The sequence below is a fragment of the Neoarius graeffei genome, chromosome 14, assembly GCF_027579695.1.
Source record: "Neoarius graeffei isolate fNeoGra1 chromosome 14, fNeoGra1.pri, whole genome shotgun sequence".
NCBI classification, from domain to species: domain Eukaryota; kingdom Metazoa; phylum Chordata; class Actinopteri; order Siluriformes; family Ariidae; genus Neoarius; species Neoarius graeffei.
Genome location: NC_083582.1, coordinates 19,868,598 through 19,885,243, shown reverse-complemented (window position 1 = coordinate 19,885,243; position 16,646 = coordinate 19,868,598). Strand labels below are relative to the sequence as shown.

Below are 16,646 nucleotides of genomic sequence, written 5' to 3'. Positions count from 1 at the left end.
CCTCCCGCACAAGCTCAGGCTCTTTCCCCCCCAGCGAAGTGACATTCCATGTCCCAACAGCCAGCCGCTGTGTCCGGGGATCAGGTCGTCGAGGCCCCTGCCTTCGACTGCCACCCAATCCACATTGCACCAGTCCCCTACTGCTACCTCTGTGGGTGGTGAACCCACAGGAGGTCGGGCCCACGTCACCTCTTCGGGCTGAGCCCTGCCGGGCCCCATGATCATTAACGTGTACCATACAAAAGAAAAATACAATGAATGTCTGAATGAAATGAAGATTCGCCATGGATTATACTGTCGCTTTCATTTTTGTACTTTTCACTTTCGCTTTCCTTTTTCCGGTTTTTTTCCGGTTTTTTCTCTTTCTTTTTTCGGAAGAACGCCGAGACCGGAAGCTTTCTTTTTTCTCCTCCTGTGTAAAGTCCACAAGCGGAGGCCATCTGATCTGCTTTAATATCAACAGATCTTCATTTAAGGTACGTGAATCTTTTCATCATGGCACACCTTCAGCCTGTTCAGTGTGCTGAGTGCAGGATGTTTAGTCATTCTTCCTCCGTCACTAGCGATAGCTCTATTAGCTTTACTTGTGATAAGTGCAGATTAGTTAGCTCTCTGACGGAGAAGATTTCAGTGCTAGAAGCGCGTGTCCAGGCTTTAGAGCAGGTTAGTGAGCGTGAGAACAGTGTAGTTTCTGTTAGGGAAAGTCTGGACGCCCTAGGTGGAGTTAGCAATCCCCCAACTCCGGCATTAGAGCCCTTACAGCGGGGCGAATGGGTGACGGCTCGGCGGCATAAGCGTAGAGCCAAAGCTACCGCTGAGGCTCGCCCACGGGAGCACCACTCCTCTCCGCGTCATGTGTCGAACAGGTTTGCTCTCCTTAGTGATGCACCCACTGAGAAACCTGAAAGAGCTCTGGTTATAGGGGACTCTATCATACGGCACGTGAAATTAGCTCAGCCTTTAGGGGCACCAGCAGCTTTAGTCAGGTGTATACCGGGAGCCAGGGCGCCGGACATAGCAGGTAATCTTAGGGTCCTAGGCAAGCACAGGTTCTCAAAGATAGTTATCCATGCAGGAGCTAATGATATACGCCTTCGTCAGTCTGAGGTTACTAAGAGTAACTTTGTAGAGGTGTTTAAATTAGCGAAGGCGATGTCCGATGCTGTAGTATGCTCTGGCCCCATCCCAATGCGGCGTGGCGATGTAGCTTACAGCAGGTTATGGTCGCTGAACTGCTGGCTGTCCAGGTGGTGCTCTGAAAACAGTGTGGGCTTTATAGATAATTGGGCTAATTTTGAGGGCACTGCTGGCCTGTTAGGGCGGGACGGTATCCATCCCGCTCGGGAAGGTGCTGCTCTCATTTCCTGCAGCATAGGTCATAGTCTCAGAACAGGCCTAGTTAATTTCTGACAATCCAGAGCCAAGGCCAGGGAGCAGACGAACAGGCTAAACCGACTGTCTGCTAGCTGCACAGAGTCGTCACTCAGGGCCCACTACATCGAGACTGTGTCTGTTCCCCGAGCTCAACAAAAAGGTAGAAATTTTCAGAGAGTTTGTTCCAGTAACCTAATCAATATAAAATTAGATCAGACTGACTGTACAGCTGCTGCCAGCACCTTTGATCTAAAGGTGGGGCTATTAAATATTAGATCTCTTACATCTAAAGCGCTAATGGTTAATGAACTCATTACTGATCAGGAGTTTAATGTACTGTGTTTAACAGAAACATGGATTAAGCCAAATGAATATATAGCATTAAATGAAGCGAGTCCTCCTGGATACAGTTATATACACCAGCCTCGTCTAACTGGCAGAGGAGGAGGCGTCGCGGTTATTTATAACGATTATCTAGGTGTAACACACAAACCTGGTTATAAATCTAATACATTTGAAGTTCTTCATACTCATATAATGTATGTAGCCTCGAAAAATAAGTCTACCCAGTTAATTCCATTGCTTATTATTTACAGGCCCCTGGGGCCATATTCTGAGTTTCTTTCTGAATTTGCAGATTTTATCTCAGATTTGGTTATTTCCTTAGACAAAGCTTTAGTTGTCGGAGATTTTAATATTCACTTCGATAACCCAGAAGACCCTTTAAAAACAGCGTTTGTGTCCATCTTAGATTCAGTCGGGATTAAGCAGAATGTCATAGGACCGACCCATAATGGTGGTTATCTAATACTAACATTCAGATTAAACGTAGACAATATAGTCATACTTCCACAGTCTGAAGTTATCTCAGATCATTGTCTCATCTCATTCAAAATATGTCTGAGTAATAATATATGCACCTCACCACGCTACTGTATTAAACGTACTTTCACGTCAACTACTGCACAGAGCTTTATAAATGATCTCCCAGAGCTGTCAACTTTGATTGGGTCACTGTCAGCCCCTGCAGAACTCGATCAGGCAACTGAATGCTTAGAGTCAACATTCCGCCATACTTTAGATAATGTAGCTCCTCTAAAAAGGAAAATGGTCAGAGACAAAAAATTAGCACCCTGGTATAATGATGACACTCGCACATTAAAACAGACCACTCGAAAATTGGAACGTAAATGGCGTCAAACAAAATTGGTAGTGTTCAAATTGGCGTGGAAGGAGAGCTTCCTGAAGTATAAAAAAGCTCTTAGTGCTGCGAGATCAACATATCTCTCCTCCCTAATAGAAGATAACAAAAATAATCCTAGATTCCTATTTAATACTGTAGCAAAATTAACCAGGAATAAGTCCACTATCAACACATGCACACCTGCAGTATGTAGTAGCAATGACTTCATGAATTTTTTTAATGACAAAATTGAGAATATCCGACAAAAAATTCAAACTACTAATTTAAGGTTAGACAATGAAAGTGACCTTGTAGTTAACAATATAACTGTATCAGATCATCAGTTAGAATGTTTTACTCCCCTAAAAGAAACTGAATTACTCTCATTAATCTCTACATCAAAAGCCTCAACTTGCGTACTAGATCCCTTACCGACACATCTATTCAAACAGATAATGCCTGGAGTAATTGAACCGCTTCTAAAAATAATAAATTCTTCTCTTATGATTGGCTATGTACCCAAATCCTTTAAACTAGCAGTTATCAAACCCCTGATTAAAAAACCTGACCTTGATCCCTGTCAGCTGTCCAATTATCAGCCAATATCAAACCTCCCCTTTATCTCCAAGATCCTTGAAAAAGCTGTGGCACAGCAGTTATGCTCATATTTACATAGGAATAACATCCATGAAATGTATCAGTCAGGATTTAGACCTCATCATAGCACAGAGACAGCACTGGTTAAAGTAGTAAACGACCTACTGTTGGCGTCTGATCAGGGCTTTGTCTCGCTACTTGTGTTGCTTGACCTTAGTGCAGCATTTGATACCATTGATCATTCCATTCTTCTGGATAGACTAGAAAATGTTGTTGGAGTTGAGGGAATGGCCCTCTCCTGGCTCAGGTCTTATCTAACTGATCGTTATCAGTATGTTGATATAAATGGTGATATTTCTAGACGTACCGAGGTAAAGTTTGGTGTTCCACAAGGTTCTGTCTTGGGTCCACTGCTTTTTTCTCTATATATGTTACCTTTGGGCGATATTATTCGTAAAAATTGTATTAGTTTCCACTGTTATGCTGATGACACACAGTTGTATGTCTCTGCAAAACCTGATGAGAGACACCAGCTTAATAAAATTGAGGAATGTGTTAAGGACATTAGACACTGGATGCTTATAAATTTCCTTCTGCTTAACTCTGACAAGACTGAAGTACTTGTGCTAGGACCACATACAGCTAGAAGTAAGTTTTCTGATTACACAGTAACTCTGGATGGCCTTTCTGTTTCTTCACGTGCAGCAGTAAAAGACCTCGGAGTGATTATTGACCCCAGTCTTTCATTCGAAACTCACATTGATAACATCACCCGGATAGCTTTCTTTCATCTCAGAAATATTGCAAAGATAAGAAATTTAATGTCATTGCATGATGCAGAAAAACTAGTCCATGCTTTCGTTACCTCCAGGTTGGATTATTGTAATGCCTTACTGTCTGGATGTTCCAATAAGTGCATAAACAAGCTCCAGTTAGTTCAAAATGCTGCAGCAAGAGTTCTTACTAGAACTAGAAAATATGACCACATCACGCCTGTCTTATCCACACTGCATTGGCTCCCAATAAAATTTCGTATTGATTATAAAATACTACTATTGACCTTTAAAGCACTAAATGGTCTCGCACCACAGTACCTGAGTGAACTTCTGCTCCTCTATGACCCGCCACGCCTACTTAGATCAAAAGGTGCAGGCTATCTGCTGGTACCTCGTATAGTGAAGGCTACATCAGGGGGCAGAGCCTTTTCTTACAAAGCCCCACTGTTATGGAACAGCCTTCCAAGTAATGTTCGGGAATCAGACACAGTCTCAGCATTTAAGTCTAGGCTGAAAACATATCTGTTTAGTCAAGCCTTTTGTTAATGGTGTTTATGAGGTAAAGGAGTAGATCTGGAGGGTCCTCAGACATAGAGTGTTTTGGTAAACTGGGATGTATGGATGCTGTCAGTCCCCACTCGCTTGCTCACTCGAGTTTGTTGACGGTGCAGTGGCTGGCTGCTTTATGTCCCGGGGCTCCCTCATGCCTGTGTTACCTTCTGGCTCTCTCCTTTTAGTTATGCTGTCATAGTTAGTTGCCGGAGTCCCTGCTTGTACTCGGTGCAATATGTATACTGTTCCTACTTATTCAGGTGACATTGGGCATACCTAACCACCTGTGTTTTCTTTCTCTCCCCCCCACCCCAAATCTGTCCCTCTGAGTTACATGGAGTCAACAGGAAATCTTTTGGTGGAGACGGTGGGGACCTCGACTGGCTATCGTAGCCTGCAGGGAATCGGCCGTCAGACATTCTGTCGCATGTCCCAGACCCGGTGAAATGTAACTGAATTGTCTTGGCCAGGCCTAAGGGTCCCATCTGCATCTCATCATTGCTGAGGAGTGTGCTCCCATCACCCAATCAAGCATCCAGCCAGAGCAGGTCATGATATATTTTTTACCATATTAACATGCCATTGTGCGTCATGCCTGATGTAAAGACTCTCGTCTCTGCGAGCCTACCACACAGATTTAATACTTGTCATTTTTAGGGCATACCTAACAACGTGTTTTCTTTCTCTCTCTCTCTCTCTCTCTCTCTCCCCCCCCCAATCTGTCCCTCTGAGTTACATGTTGATCCTGGGATTGAGATGCTGGCCTCTTCTGCCCCTCAGACCTGCTTGATCCATCCTGGTGCCCTGTGTCTGGTCGGAGTTTTATCGCCCCACTCCTGTGAAGGACGGCCCCATGAGGACAGTTGAGGGTTATACCTGTTAAAACTGTTATTATTATAGTCAGGCTGTCTGTTGTTGCCCAAATGAGGATGGGTTCCCTTTTGAGTCTGGTTCCTCTCGAGGTTTCTTCCTCATGTCGTCTGAGGGAGTTTTTCCTTGCCACCGTCGCCACAGGCTTGCTCATTGGGGATAGATTAGGGATAAAATTAGCTCATGTTTTAAGTCGCTCAAATTCTGTAAAGCTGCTTTGCGACAATGTTTATTGTTAAAAGCGCTGTACAAATAAACTTGATTTGATTTGATATTTATTTTATTGAGGTATTTGATTGCCATTTTGATGAATTTAGAGTATAATATTATGTGGTTATTTTAAAAACATGCACCTGCTGTACTCTGCTTCCCCAAAATTTCATAAACAATAAACACAGCAGGATTGAGGTGACTGAAGTAGTTTTGTTGGAACTCGAGTAATTACTATAAAAATGGTGATTTTCAACAAATATTCAACTTGTCCCGTCAGTCAGTCAGATGCGGATTTGACTTGTCTCGACCAAACATTCGGTTGTCCTGGACAGTCAGACTACCGTTAATGTTGAGCCCTGATCCAACTGTATTTGCCACGTTTTATTTTCCATTTGCACTATTACCACAAAAATAGTGTCTTGTAGTCATTTACTTCGTTTTCAACCAAGGTAACAAAGAAGCAGCTACATAACTGGTATATTACAACCTATACACTATCTAGATATTTTATGTAAAATGGTAAAAGGTCACACCAAGTCAGTGATCAAACACTAAGTGGCTAGCAAAATGAGAAGCGACAATTTTAAAAGTAGGAATTCTATCACTCTGATACACAAAAACGTTAAAACTACTCAAAACCAATGAAATGGAAATGCAGTGAAACAGCTTTACCTGCAACATATGCCAAGAAGGAAGAGGGTAATGGCAATGAGGTCAAATTTGTGCCACACATCCTGAGCATACTGTCGTATCCTCTGCTTACAGGTCATGCTGCCCACACAGCACATCTAAATGAAAGAGTGAGAGCGTGGAAGGAGGGGGGAAATCACAAAAGACATTTTCCTTTCTCACACAGACATTCATACACCCACCCCAGTACCTCTTTCATACCACAGACCAGGGATGGACCTGGGATATTTGACCATTGTTCAACCCTTCTTTTGTCAAATCAAACCAAAGGTGAGTCAACATTGGCTAATCCCTGGTCATGACAATTCAGATAGTTCCTGGGTCACATTAAGAAATAAGGAAGCTCATGTGTTTATTTTGCATACTTTTATTCACGTTCTCAGGTTTAGTTCATTACTCCTTCACATGCATGTGTGTGTATGCAAAACAGTGTGAGCTAATGGTTAATTTCATAAACACGGCAAACAATCAGAAACAACACAGCAGCTTAATGCATGGAGCTGTCGGGGCGAGATATACAGTGGTGCTTGAAAGTTTGTGAACCCTTTAGAATGTTTTATATTTCTGCATAAATATGACCTAAAACATCATCAGATTTCCACACAAGTCCTAAAAGTATATAAAGAGAACCCAGTTAAGCAAATGAGACAAATATTATACTTGGTCATTTATTTATTAAGGAAAATGATCCAATATTGCATTTCTGTGAGTGGCAAAAGTATGCGAACCTCTAGGATTAGCAGTTAATTTGAAGGTGAAATTAGAGAGTCAGGTGTTTTCAATGAATGGGACGACAATCAAGTGAGAGTGGGCACCCTGTTTTATTTAAAGAACAGGGATTGATCAAAGTCTGATCTTCACAACATGTTTGTGGAAGTGCATCATGGCAAGAACAAAGGAGATTTCTGAGGACCTCGGGGGGGGGGGGGGGAAGAGTTGATGATGCTCATCAGGCTGGAAAAGGTTACAAAACCATCTCTAAAGACAGTGTAGACTCCACCAATCCACAGCCAGACAGCTTGTGTACAAATGGAGGAAATTCAAGACCATTGTTACCCTCCCCAGGAGTGGTTGAATAACAAAGATCATGCCAAGAGCAAGGCGTGTAATAGTTGGCGAGGTCAGAAAAGGACCCCAGGGTAACTTCTAAGCAACTGAAGGCCTCGCTCACATTAACCAGTGTTCATGAGTCCACCATCAAGAGAACACCAAACAACAAAATGGTATACATGGCAGGGTTACAAGGAGGAAGCCACTGCTCTCAAAAAAATAACATCGCTGCTCATCTACAGTTTGCTAAAGATCATGTGGACAAGTCAGAAGGCTATTGGAAAAACGTTTTGTGGATGGATGAGATCAAAATAGAACTTTTTGGTTTAAATGAGAAGCATTATGTTTGGAGAAAGGAAAACACTACATTCCAGCATAAGAACCTTATCCCATCTGTGAAACATGGGGGTGGTAGTATCATGGTTTGGGCCTGTTTTGCTGCATCTGGGCCAGGATGGCTTGCCATCATTGATGGAACAATGAATTCTGAATTATACCAGCGAATTCAAAAGGAAAGTGTCGGGACATCTGTCCATGAACTGATTCTCAAGAGAAGGTGGGTCATGCAGCAAGACAACAACCCTAAGCACACAAGTCGTTCTATCAAAGAATGGTTAAAGAAGAATAAAAGTTAATGTTTTGGAATGGCCAAGTCAATCAAAAATGATGTGGAAGGACATGAAGCGAGCAGTTCATGTGAGGAAACCCACCAACATCACAGGGTTGAAGCTGTTCTGTACAGAGGAAATGAGCTAAAATTCCTACAAGCCGGTGTGCAGGACTGATCAACAGTTACCGGAAACATTTGGTTGCAGTTATTGCTGCACAAGGGGGTCACACCAGATACTGACAGCAAAGATTCACATACTTTTGCCACTAACAGAAATGTAATATTGGATCATTTTCCTCCTCAATAAATAATTGACCAAGTACAACCCCGATTCCAGAAAAGTTGGGACAAAGTACAAATTGTAAATAAAAACGGAATGCAATGATGTGGAAATTTCAAAATTCCATATTTTATTCAGAATAGAACATAGATGACATATCAACTGTTTAAACTGAGAAAATGTATCATTTAAAGAGAAAAATTAGGTGATTTTAAATTTCATGACAACACCACATCTCAAAAAAGTTGGGACAAGGCCATGTTTACCACTGTGAGACATCCCCTTTTCTCTTTACAACAGTCTGTAAACGTCTGGGGACTGAGGAGACAAGTTGCTCAAGTTTAGGGATAGGAATGTTAACCCATTCTTGTCTAATGTAGGATTCTAGTTGCTCAACTGTCTTAGGTCTTTTTTGTTGTATCTTTCGTTTTATGATGCGCCAAATGTTTTCTATGGGTGAAAGATCTGGACTGCAGGCTGGCCAGTTCAGTACCCGGACCCTTCTTCTACGCAGCCGTAATGCTGTAATTGATGCAGTATGTGGTTTGGCATTGTCATGTTGGAAAATGCAAGGTCTTCCCTGAAAGAGACGTCGTCTGGATGGGAGCATATGTTGCTCTAGAACCTGGATATACCTTTCAGCATTGATGGTGTCTTTCCAGATGTGTAAGCTGCCCATGCCACACGCACTAATGCAACCCCATACCATCAGAGATGCAGGCTTCTGAACTCAGCGCTGATAACTTGGGTTGTCCTTCTCCTCTTTAGTCCGAATGGCACGGCGTCCCTGATTTCCATAAAGAACTTCAAATTTTGATTCATCTGACCACAGAACAGTTTTCCACTTTGCCACAGTCCATTTTAAATGAGCCTTGGCCCAGAGAAGACGTCTGCGCTTCTGGATCATGTTTAGATACGGCTTCTTCTTTGAACTATCGAGTTTTAGCTGGCAACGGCAGACGGCACGGTGAATTGGGTTCACACACAATGTTCTCTGGAAATATTCCTGAGCCCATTTTGTGATTTCCAATACAGAAGCATGCCTGTATGTGATGCAGTGCCGTCTAAGGGCCCGAAGATCACGGGCACCCAGTATGGTTTTCCGGCCTTGACCCTTACGCACAGAGATTCTTCCAGATTCTCTGAATTTTTTGATATTATGCACTGTAGATGATATGTTCAAACTCTTTGCAATTTTACACTGTCGAACTCCTTTCTGATATTGCTCCACTATTTGTCGGTGCAGCATTAGGGGGATTGGTGATCCTCTTCCCATCTTTACTTTTGAGAGCCCCTGCCACTCCAAGATGCTCTTTTTATACCCAGTCATGTTAATGACCTATTGCCATTTGACCTAATGAGTTGCAATTTGGTCCTCCAGCTGTTCCTTTTTTGTACCTTTAGCTTTTCCAGCCTCTTATTGCCCCGTCCCAACTTTGAGATGTGCTGCTCTCATGAAATTTCAAATGAGCCAATATTTGGCATGAAATTTCAAAATGTCTCACTTTCGATATTTGATATGTTGTCTGTGTTCTATTGTGAACACTATCAGTTTTTGAGATTTGTAAATTATTGCATTCCGTTTTTATTTACAATTTGTACTTTGTCCCAACTTTTTTGGAATCAGGGTTGTATAATATTTTTGTCCCATTGTTTAACTGGGTTCTCTCTAATTTTAGGACCTGTGTGAAAATCTGATGTTTTAGGTCATACTTGTGTAGAAATATAGAAAATTCTAAAGGGTTCGCAAACTTTCAAGTACCACTGTGTGTGTCTCCGTCTTATATAGCCTATCTTGTTTAATACACTCAAATTTAAAAAAGAAAAAAAAAAAAAAAAACCTCAGTGTGCACACTCACCCTGGCTTTTAGCAACCCTGGTGGTGCAGTTCACACTGAAATTGACCCTTGTCCGACCCATCTTGAGGTGGGTCGCAAAGCAGAGCAAGATAACGTGGGTTAACCCTTTCAGACACAACTCAACATGGGTATAACCCGGGTTGGTCACTCCACTGGAAAAGGTTTAACAAATACATTGAGTAAAAAGTGAGAGTATCTGAGGTTAACTGTCTGGGGTCTGAGGCTATTTTCTGGCACTCTAATGATTTTGGCATGCTCTGATCTTGTTGCCAATTTCAACAAATCTAAGCAGTATTTTCAAAGTCATATGACTTTTTTTGTATTCAGCTACAATAATATCCATGTAATGTCATGATTGTGGGGCGGCACGGTGGTGTAGTGGTTAGCGCTGTCGCCTCACAGCAAGAAGGTCCGGGTTCGAGCCCTGTGGCCAGTGAGGGCCTTTCTGTGTGGAGTTTGCATGTTCTCCCCGTGTCCGCGTGGGTTTCCTCCAGGTGCTCCACTTTCCCCCACAGTCCAAAGACATGCAGGTTAGGTTAACTGGTAACTCTAAATTGACCGTAGGTGCGAGTATGAATGGTTGTCTGTACGCATCTATGTGTCAGCCCTGTGATGACCCGGCGACTTGTCCAAGGTGTACCCCGCCTTTCACCCATAGTCAGCTGGGATAGGCTCCAGCTTGCCTGCGACCCTGTAGAACAGGATAAAGCGGCTAGAGATAATGAGATGAGATGTCATGATTGTACTTTTAAAAAATAACAGATAAATGATAGTTCTAAAACTGTTTACAACATGTTGGAATGTGTGGGGAGAAAAGAAGGGGGGGAACATCTACCCATTGTGTCGAACCGTTTTGATCACTTGGTGATTCTGTTCAGTCTTAGGAATGTATTGAGCACAGAAACTTAAATCTGTTCCGTTGATTTGGACAATTAATTGGCCCACAAAAAATGTATATCCCCTACTGTTTTGGGATAAAGGTAAAGGGTTGCCTGTGTGTGTGTGTGTGTGTGTGTGTGTGGGGGGGGGGATTCAATGAGAAGTTTAAAAAAAAAAATCCATTCAATGAGAAGAGGGAAAACCCCTCCCACTGCCAACTCTTAACCTTATAGGATTAACTCTTAATTAGATTAGATAAAACTTTATTGATCCCTTTAGGAGGGTTCCCTCAGGGAAATTAAGATTCCAGCAGCATCATTACAGATAAACAGAGAAAAGAAATAGAGAAAAACTTCTAGATAAATTAAAATAAATTATTTACATATACAAATATAAAAGAATAAGGATATGGGGAAGAGAGGAAGGGGGGAGAAGTGGGGTTAGAGCAAGTGTGTGTATGCAGGGAAGCAGGAAAGATATTGCACTTTATATTGCACATTGTCCGGTATTGCTTATTGTTAGGCTAGGCGACTGCTCCTTCCCATCCTCTGTCCTCCTGTTACCCCTCCTCCCCCCCCAGAGAGGAGGAGTTGTACAGTCTGATGGCGTGAGGGACAAAGGAGTTTTTGAGTCTGTTCGTCCTGCACTTGGGAAGGAGCATTCTGTCACTGAACAGGCTCCTCTGGTTGCTGATGACGGTGTGCAGAGGGTGACTGGCATCATCCATGATATTCAATAGTTTGTCCATAGACCTCTTCTCTGCCACCATCACCAGAGAGTCCAGCTTCATGCCGACCACAGAGCCGGCCCGCCTGATCAGTTTGTCCAGCCTGGATGTGTCCTTCTTGGATGTGCTGCCCCCCCAGCACACCATGGTGTAAAACAGGACACTGGCGACCACAGACTGATAGAACATCCACAGGAGTTTCCTGCAGATGTTAAAGGACCGCAGCCTCCTAAGGAAGCATAGCCTGCTCTGTCCCTTCCTGTATAAGTGATTGGTGTTACAAGTCCAGTCCAGCTTGCTGTCCAGCCACAGCCCGAGGTACTTGTAGGAATCCACAGGTCCCATCAGGTCAAGTCACAATGGGTAAGGCAATGTTTTTTTCACATATTCCAACACCATTCTAAAACAGCTTCATTTATCTGGTATTTGACTATTCAGTGTGTCTTGAAATTTAGTCTTGTACTATTTTACTCAGTTCAGAGCCACAACCTACTCTGTTAAACAATTACTTTAATTTTGCTCCCACTCCAAATTTTACTCTAAACTCAAAGTAGAGCAAAATTAATTATTTTGAGGAAAATACTTTTAATTCTGGAAAAATTGCTCAGTCATTTTTTCAGTGTATGCACTACAGCGCGCACACATCAACTGATCTGCTCATCAGAAATAGAAGAAATATTTACACTTACTCGAGCTGATCTTTGGCTGGATTGAGTTAAAGTAAAAAAAATAAAAATAAAAATAAATAAAATGGGGGGGGGGGGGGGCACTGATCAAGTGTCGCAGTTCAAGATTGAATTGAGTCACTATCCTGAATCATGAACTGAATTGCTGTCCTGAATCATCCGAAGGGCATAAAATCTGCATGCCATCTTGCAACAAGTTTTACCTCCAAACAGCCTGAACCATGTCCAATGGATTTTATCCCGTTTACGGTGGGTATTCCCACTACAAGAGAGAGACCAATCGAAACCAAAAGTGATCATACTGTTACCACGTGAATAGCCTTTTATGAACATGTAAGTGGGTACTCATCGCTCCGACTCCGGTGTGACTGAGTAAGGTGACAAGTTTTATGTTTCATCTAATTTAGGCAATTTAAAAACTATAATAATATTTGGCAGCAGGCACATAGGAAAGTATAAAGTTTGTCAATATATTTATCATGCTTGTTTGATGAAAAACTTGATATTTATCTAAAATACATGACATACTCATTCTAAACCTGTCGAGCTTTGCCGGCAAAGCTCTTGACCCCAAAGGGTTAAATAATGCACAGCAGCCAGCAGGGCTAAAAAAAAAAATAAAATAAAATAAAAATTATATATATATATATATATATATATATATATTAGTGCTGTCAAGCGATTAAAATATTTAATTGCGATTAAATGTCGCGACAGTCATAGTTAACTCGCGATTAATCGCAATTTAATCGCACATTTTTGTCACATAAAAAACCATTGTAATTCTCTTATCAGCATAAAAAAGTGAATGGGCTTGCTTTGTACCAATTTTTTTTTTTATTGCAAAGCATAACACGTCTTGACAGCCACCGCAAAGTGAAACCTAAGCCGAGCACCGGCGCGGGGCTAGCAAGAGAACCATGAGTGAAATGATCTACTGTTTGAGTTAGTCTACAACTAAAGAGAGATAGGTTACACAGTGACGGTAGGCTTGACATGCTTGATTATAAAGTACACTATTATATTAAGTTTAAGTTGTTCGTTGCTAAATATTGCATTGAATCTGATCTTTACTGTTTCAGCTCACTTAACACATTTTGTACTTTTACACTTTCTGCCTGTTGATGCGTCGCGCTGTCCAATCAGAGGCGGCCAAATTTGCATATTACAGGAAGGATTTCTGGGATAGCATTGAGTTTACAGTTCAGAGGGATCTGGCTTCTTTAGACGCTGTCTTCTTAAAACTGAATAAATATTTAAAAAGAGCCAAATTAGCCAGTCTTTTGAATGGCTCTTTTCAAAGAACGGATCACAAAGATGCAGATCCCATCAAAGAGCCATAAATCCCATCTCTACTAGCGCGCCCTGCCCGCGCTGGTTCGGGGGGGGGGGGGGGGGGGGGGGCAGAGGACTCTGGCTGTGCGGGGCGTGGCATTACAGTCTAGCTGCTATCGGTTTTTTAACCAAAGTCTCTGTTCCAAGTTCCTGGCAGTTTCAAAAGCTTAGGAAAAACCTACATCATGCCACAGAGCGTTAATCTCGCGATAAAAAAATTACCGCCGTTAAAATTGAGTCAAGTTAACACGTTAATAACGCGACATTTTTGACAGCACTAACATACATACACATATATATATATATATATATATATATATATATATATATATATATACACACACATTTTATATATATATATATATATATATATATATATATATACACACACACACACACACACATATATACACACACACAAAATTTTCCCTAAAAAGCTAGCTTACACTGTATGAAACTAAGAAGCTACAGTTATAGAAGTTCGATTTTTTTTTTCTGCAAAAATATTTAATAAAATGTAATCTCTGGTTTTACTCTTCTTACCAACATTCTAATCAGTCACAACAAAAGAATCAGCTTTAAGTTAATTCTTAAACACTGATGTACATGCTTATTACTACATTCAGAATACTGCCCTTTTGAAGGTCAAATATTCAACACTATCAAAATAAAGTTCAGAAAGCTTGGGAAGTTAAATCTGTAGGACTATTTTGATAATCCTACACTTTCAGCTACAGGTTACGGCTTTTTAAAATGGTTATATTTTTCTATACACTTTTAGAAAGAATATTCCTGGTTATGGAACATTACTGGAGTGTTAGTGTTTACCTCTCGAATCTCCTCGCACACCATGGTGAACACCCAAAAATACAGCAGGAGCTCCCAGTAGCATGGGCCATCTGGGGGTGGAGGCTTGAAGTCCATCAATAGAACATAAGCAAACAGAAGCAGGAAGAGGAAGTACATCACCACGTTGCCAAGGAAGGCAGTGACTGGTGTGTACCAGAACTGTTTCCAGCGTGAACATACAAAAGGCAACTTGGGATAGACTGGCCTGACTGGGAACCCTAAAAACAAATAAAGTTAACTTAAAATAACCAGTGGGTAAACAAGATGAAAACACGCATTATGGTGAATCAGTGCAAAGACATTAATAGCAGCAATCGATTTACAGCCCCAATTCCCAAAATGTTGGGACACTGTAAAACAAAAACAGAATGTGAAGATTTGCAAATCATGGAAACCCTATATGTTGAAACTGATTTTTTTTTTTTGAAAATACATGTTCATTTTAAACTTTATGTCAAACACGTTTCCGAAAAGTTGGGATGGGACAACAAAAGACTGAAAAAGACTAAAACAAATTAATTAGGTTAAACTGGCAACAGGTCAGTAAGATGATTGAGTATAAAGAGAGTATCCTAGAGAGACTGAGTCTCTCAGATGTAAAGATGGAGAGGGGTTCACTACTCTGTGAAAGACTGCATGAGCAAACCATGCAACAATTTAAGAATAATGTTCCTCAATGTAAAATTGCAAAGAATTTGGGGATCACTTCATCTATCATACATAATCATTAAAAGATTCAGAGAATCTGGAGAAATCTCTGTATACAAGAGACAAGGCTGAAAACTGACACTGGATGCCTGTGATCTTCAGGCCCTCAGGTGACACTGCAGTAAAAACAGACAGGATTCTGTCGTGGAAAATCACTGTATGGGCTCAGGAACACTTCAGAAAACCATAGTCTGTGAAAAACAGTTCATTACTGCATCCACAAATGCCAGTTTAAACTATAGCTAAACAATATCCAGAAATACCACCACCTTCTCTGGGCCCCAAGCTCTTTTAAAATGGACTGAGATCAAGTGGAAAAATCATCCTGAGGTCTGACAAATCAAAAGTAGAAATTATTTTAAGAAATCACGGACACCACGTCCTCCAACCTAAAGAGAAGGACCATCCAGCTTATCAGCGCACAGTTCAAAAGCCAGCATCTGTGATGGTATGAGGGCGCATTAGTGCACCGGGTGCTAAAATGGCCTGCCTGCAGTCCAGACCGGTCACTCACTCACTATCCATTTTGAGACAGTTGACACGTCAGACGTGTGTAGGACTAGTAGTCTACAGCAGAGCTCTCCATTCAGCACGGTCTTGAATTGCCTCCTCTGCGATATTCCATAGCTTCAAGTCAGCAGGGACAGATTCATTCCAGCTTTTTCAAGGTTGGCCACAGTTGTTCACTCCTTCAACTTCCAAGGTAGTACATCTGTTGATCCAAGAATTACTGCATTGGACTTGTCCAAACCAACGGAGACGATTGCATCTGAGGACAGTGTCAAGGCGATGGAGGTTCAGCATCCGCAAAAGAGGCGACGTGCTAATTCGTGTTCCTCTTTTGACTCCACACAGCCATAAAAGCATGGCTCTTTCATTACGCTCAAGCTGTTTTTGGTCATCTCTTCGGAGTGCCCAACATTCAGAACCATATAACATGGTGCTATGCACACAACTGCTGTATAGTTGACCATGGGTATGAAGTGAGACAGCTTTGCAGGTTAACAATGGCAGCAGCTCTCTAAACTTTCCCCAAGCAAAACGAGTTCTGATAATCATTGCCAGTTCACAACCACCTCCTGGGCAAATACCATCACCAAGGTATACGACGCTATCGACGACCTTTAGTTTGCTACCTGCCGACACTGATGCAAGACCATGCAGTGAGGTTATCGGCCAAGCTTTTTAAAACATTTGGCACATTATGAAGCACAAAATACAACAAAGGAACTGAACTGTTGAGCAACTGAAATTGTATATCAGGCAAGAATGGAACATTTCTTTTTCCAAACTACAGCAATTGATCCCAGTTCCCAAACAGAGTGTTGTTAAAAGTAGAGGTGATGCAACACAGTGGTAAACATGCCTGTAACGGCTGTGGATATTATTTGCAATAATTAATAATTTG

General features: G+C 41.6%; 1 protein-coding gene across 3 annotated transcripts in view; it reads right to left on the bottom strand.

Moving 5' to 3' along the window:
* The window catches only part of LOC132898038 (transient receptor potential cation channel subfamily M member 4-like), a 155,867-nt gene that overhangs the window by 25,195 nt on the left and 114,026 nt on the right, over nt 1-16,646 (bottom strand). For 2 of the 3 annotated variants that reach the window (XM_060939401.1, XM_060939403.1), the window contains 2 exons: nt 14,510-14,748; nt 6,238-6,353 (listed from right to left, as the gene is read on the bottom strand). In XM_060939401.1, the coding sequence (XP_060795384.1) occupies nt 6,238-6,353; nt 14,510-14,748 (355 nt within the window). The remainder of the gene's footprint in view (nt 1-6,237; nt 6,354-14,509; nt 14,749-16,646) is intronic. The other variant, XM_060939402.1, reaches the window with a different exon arrangement.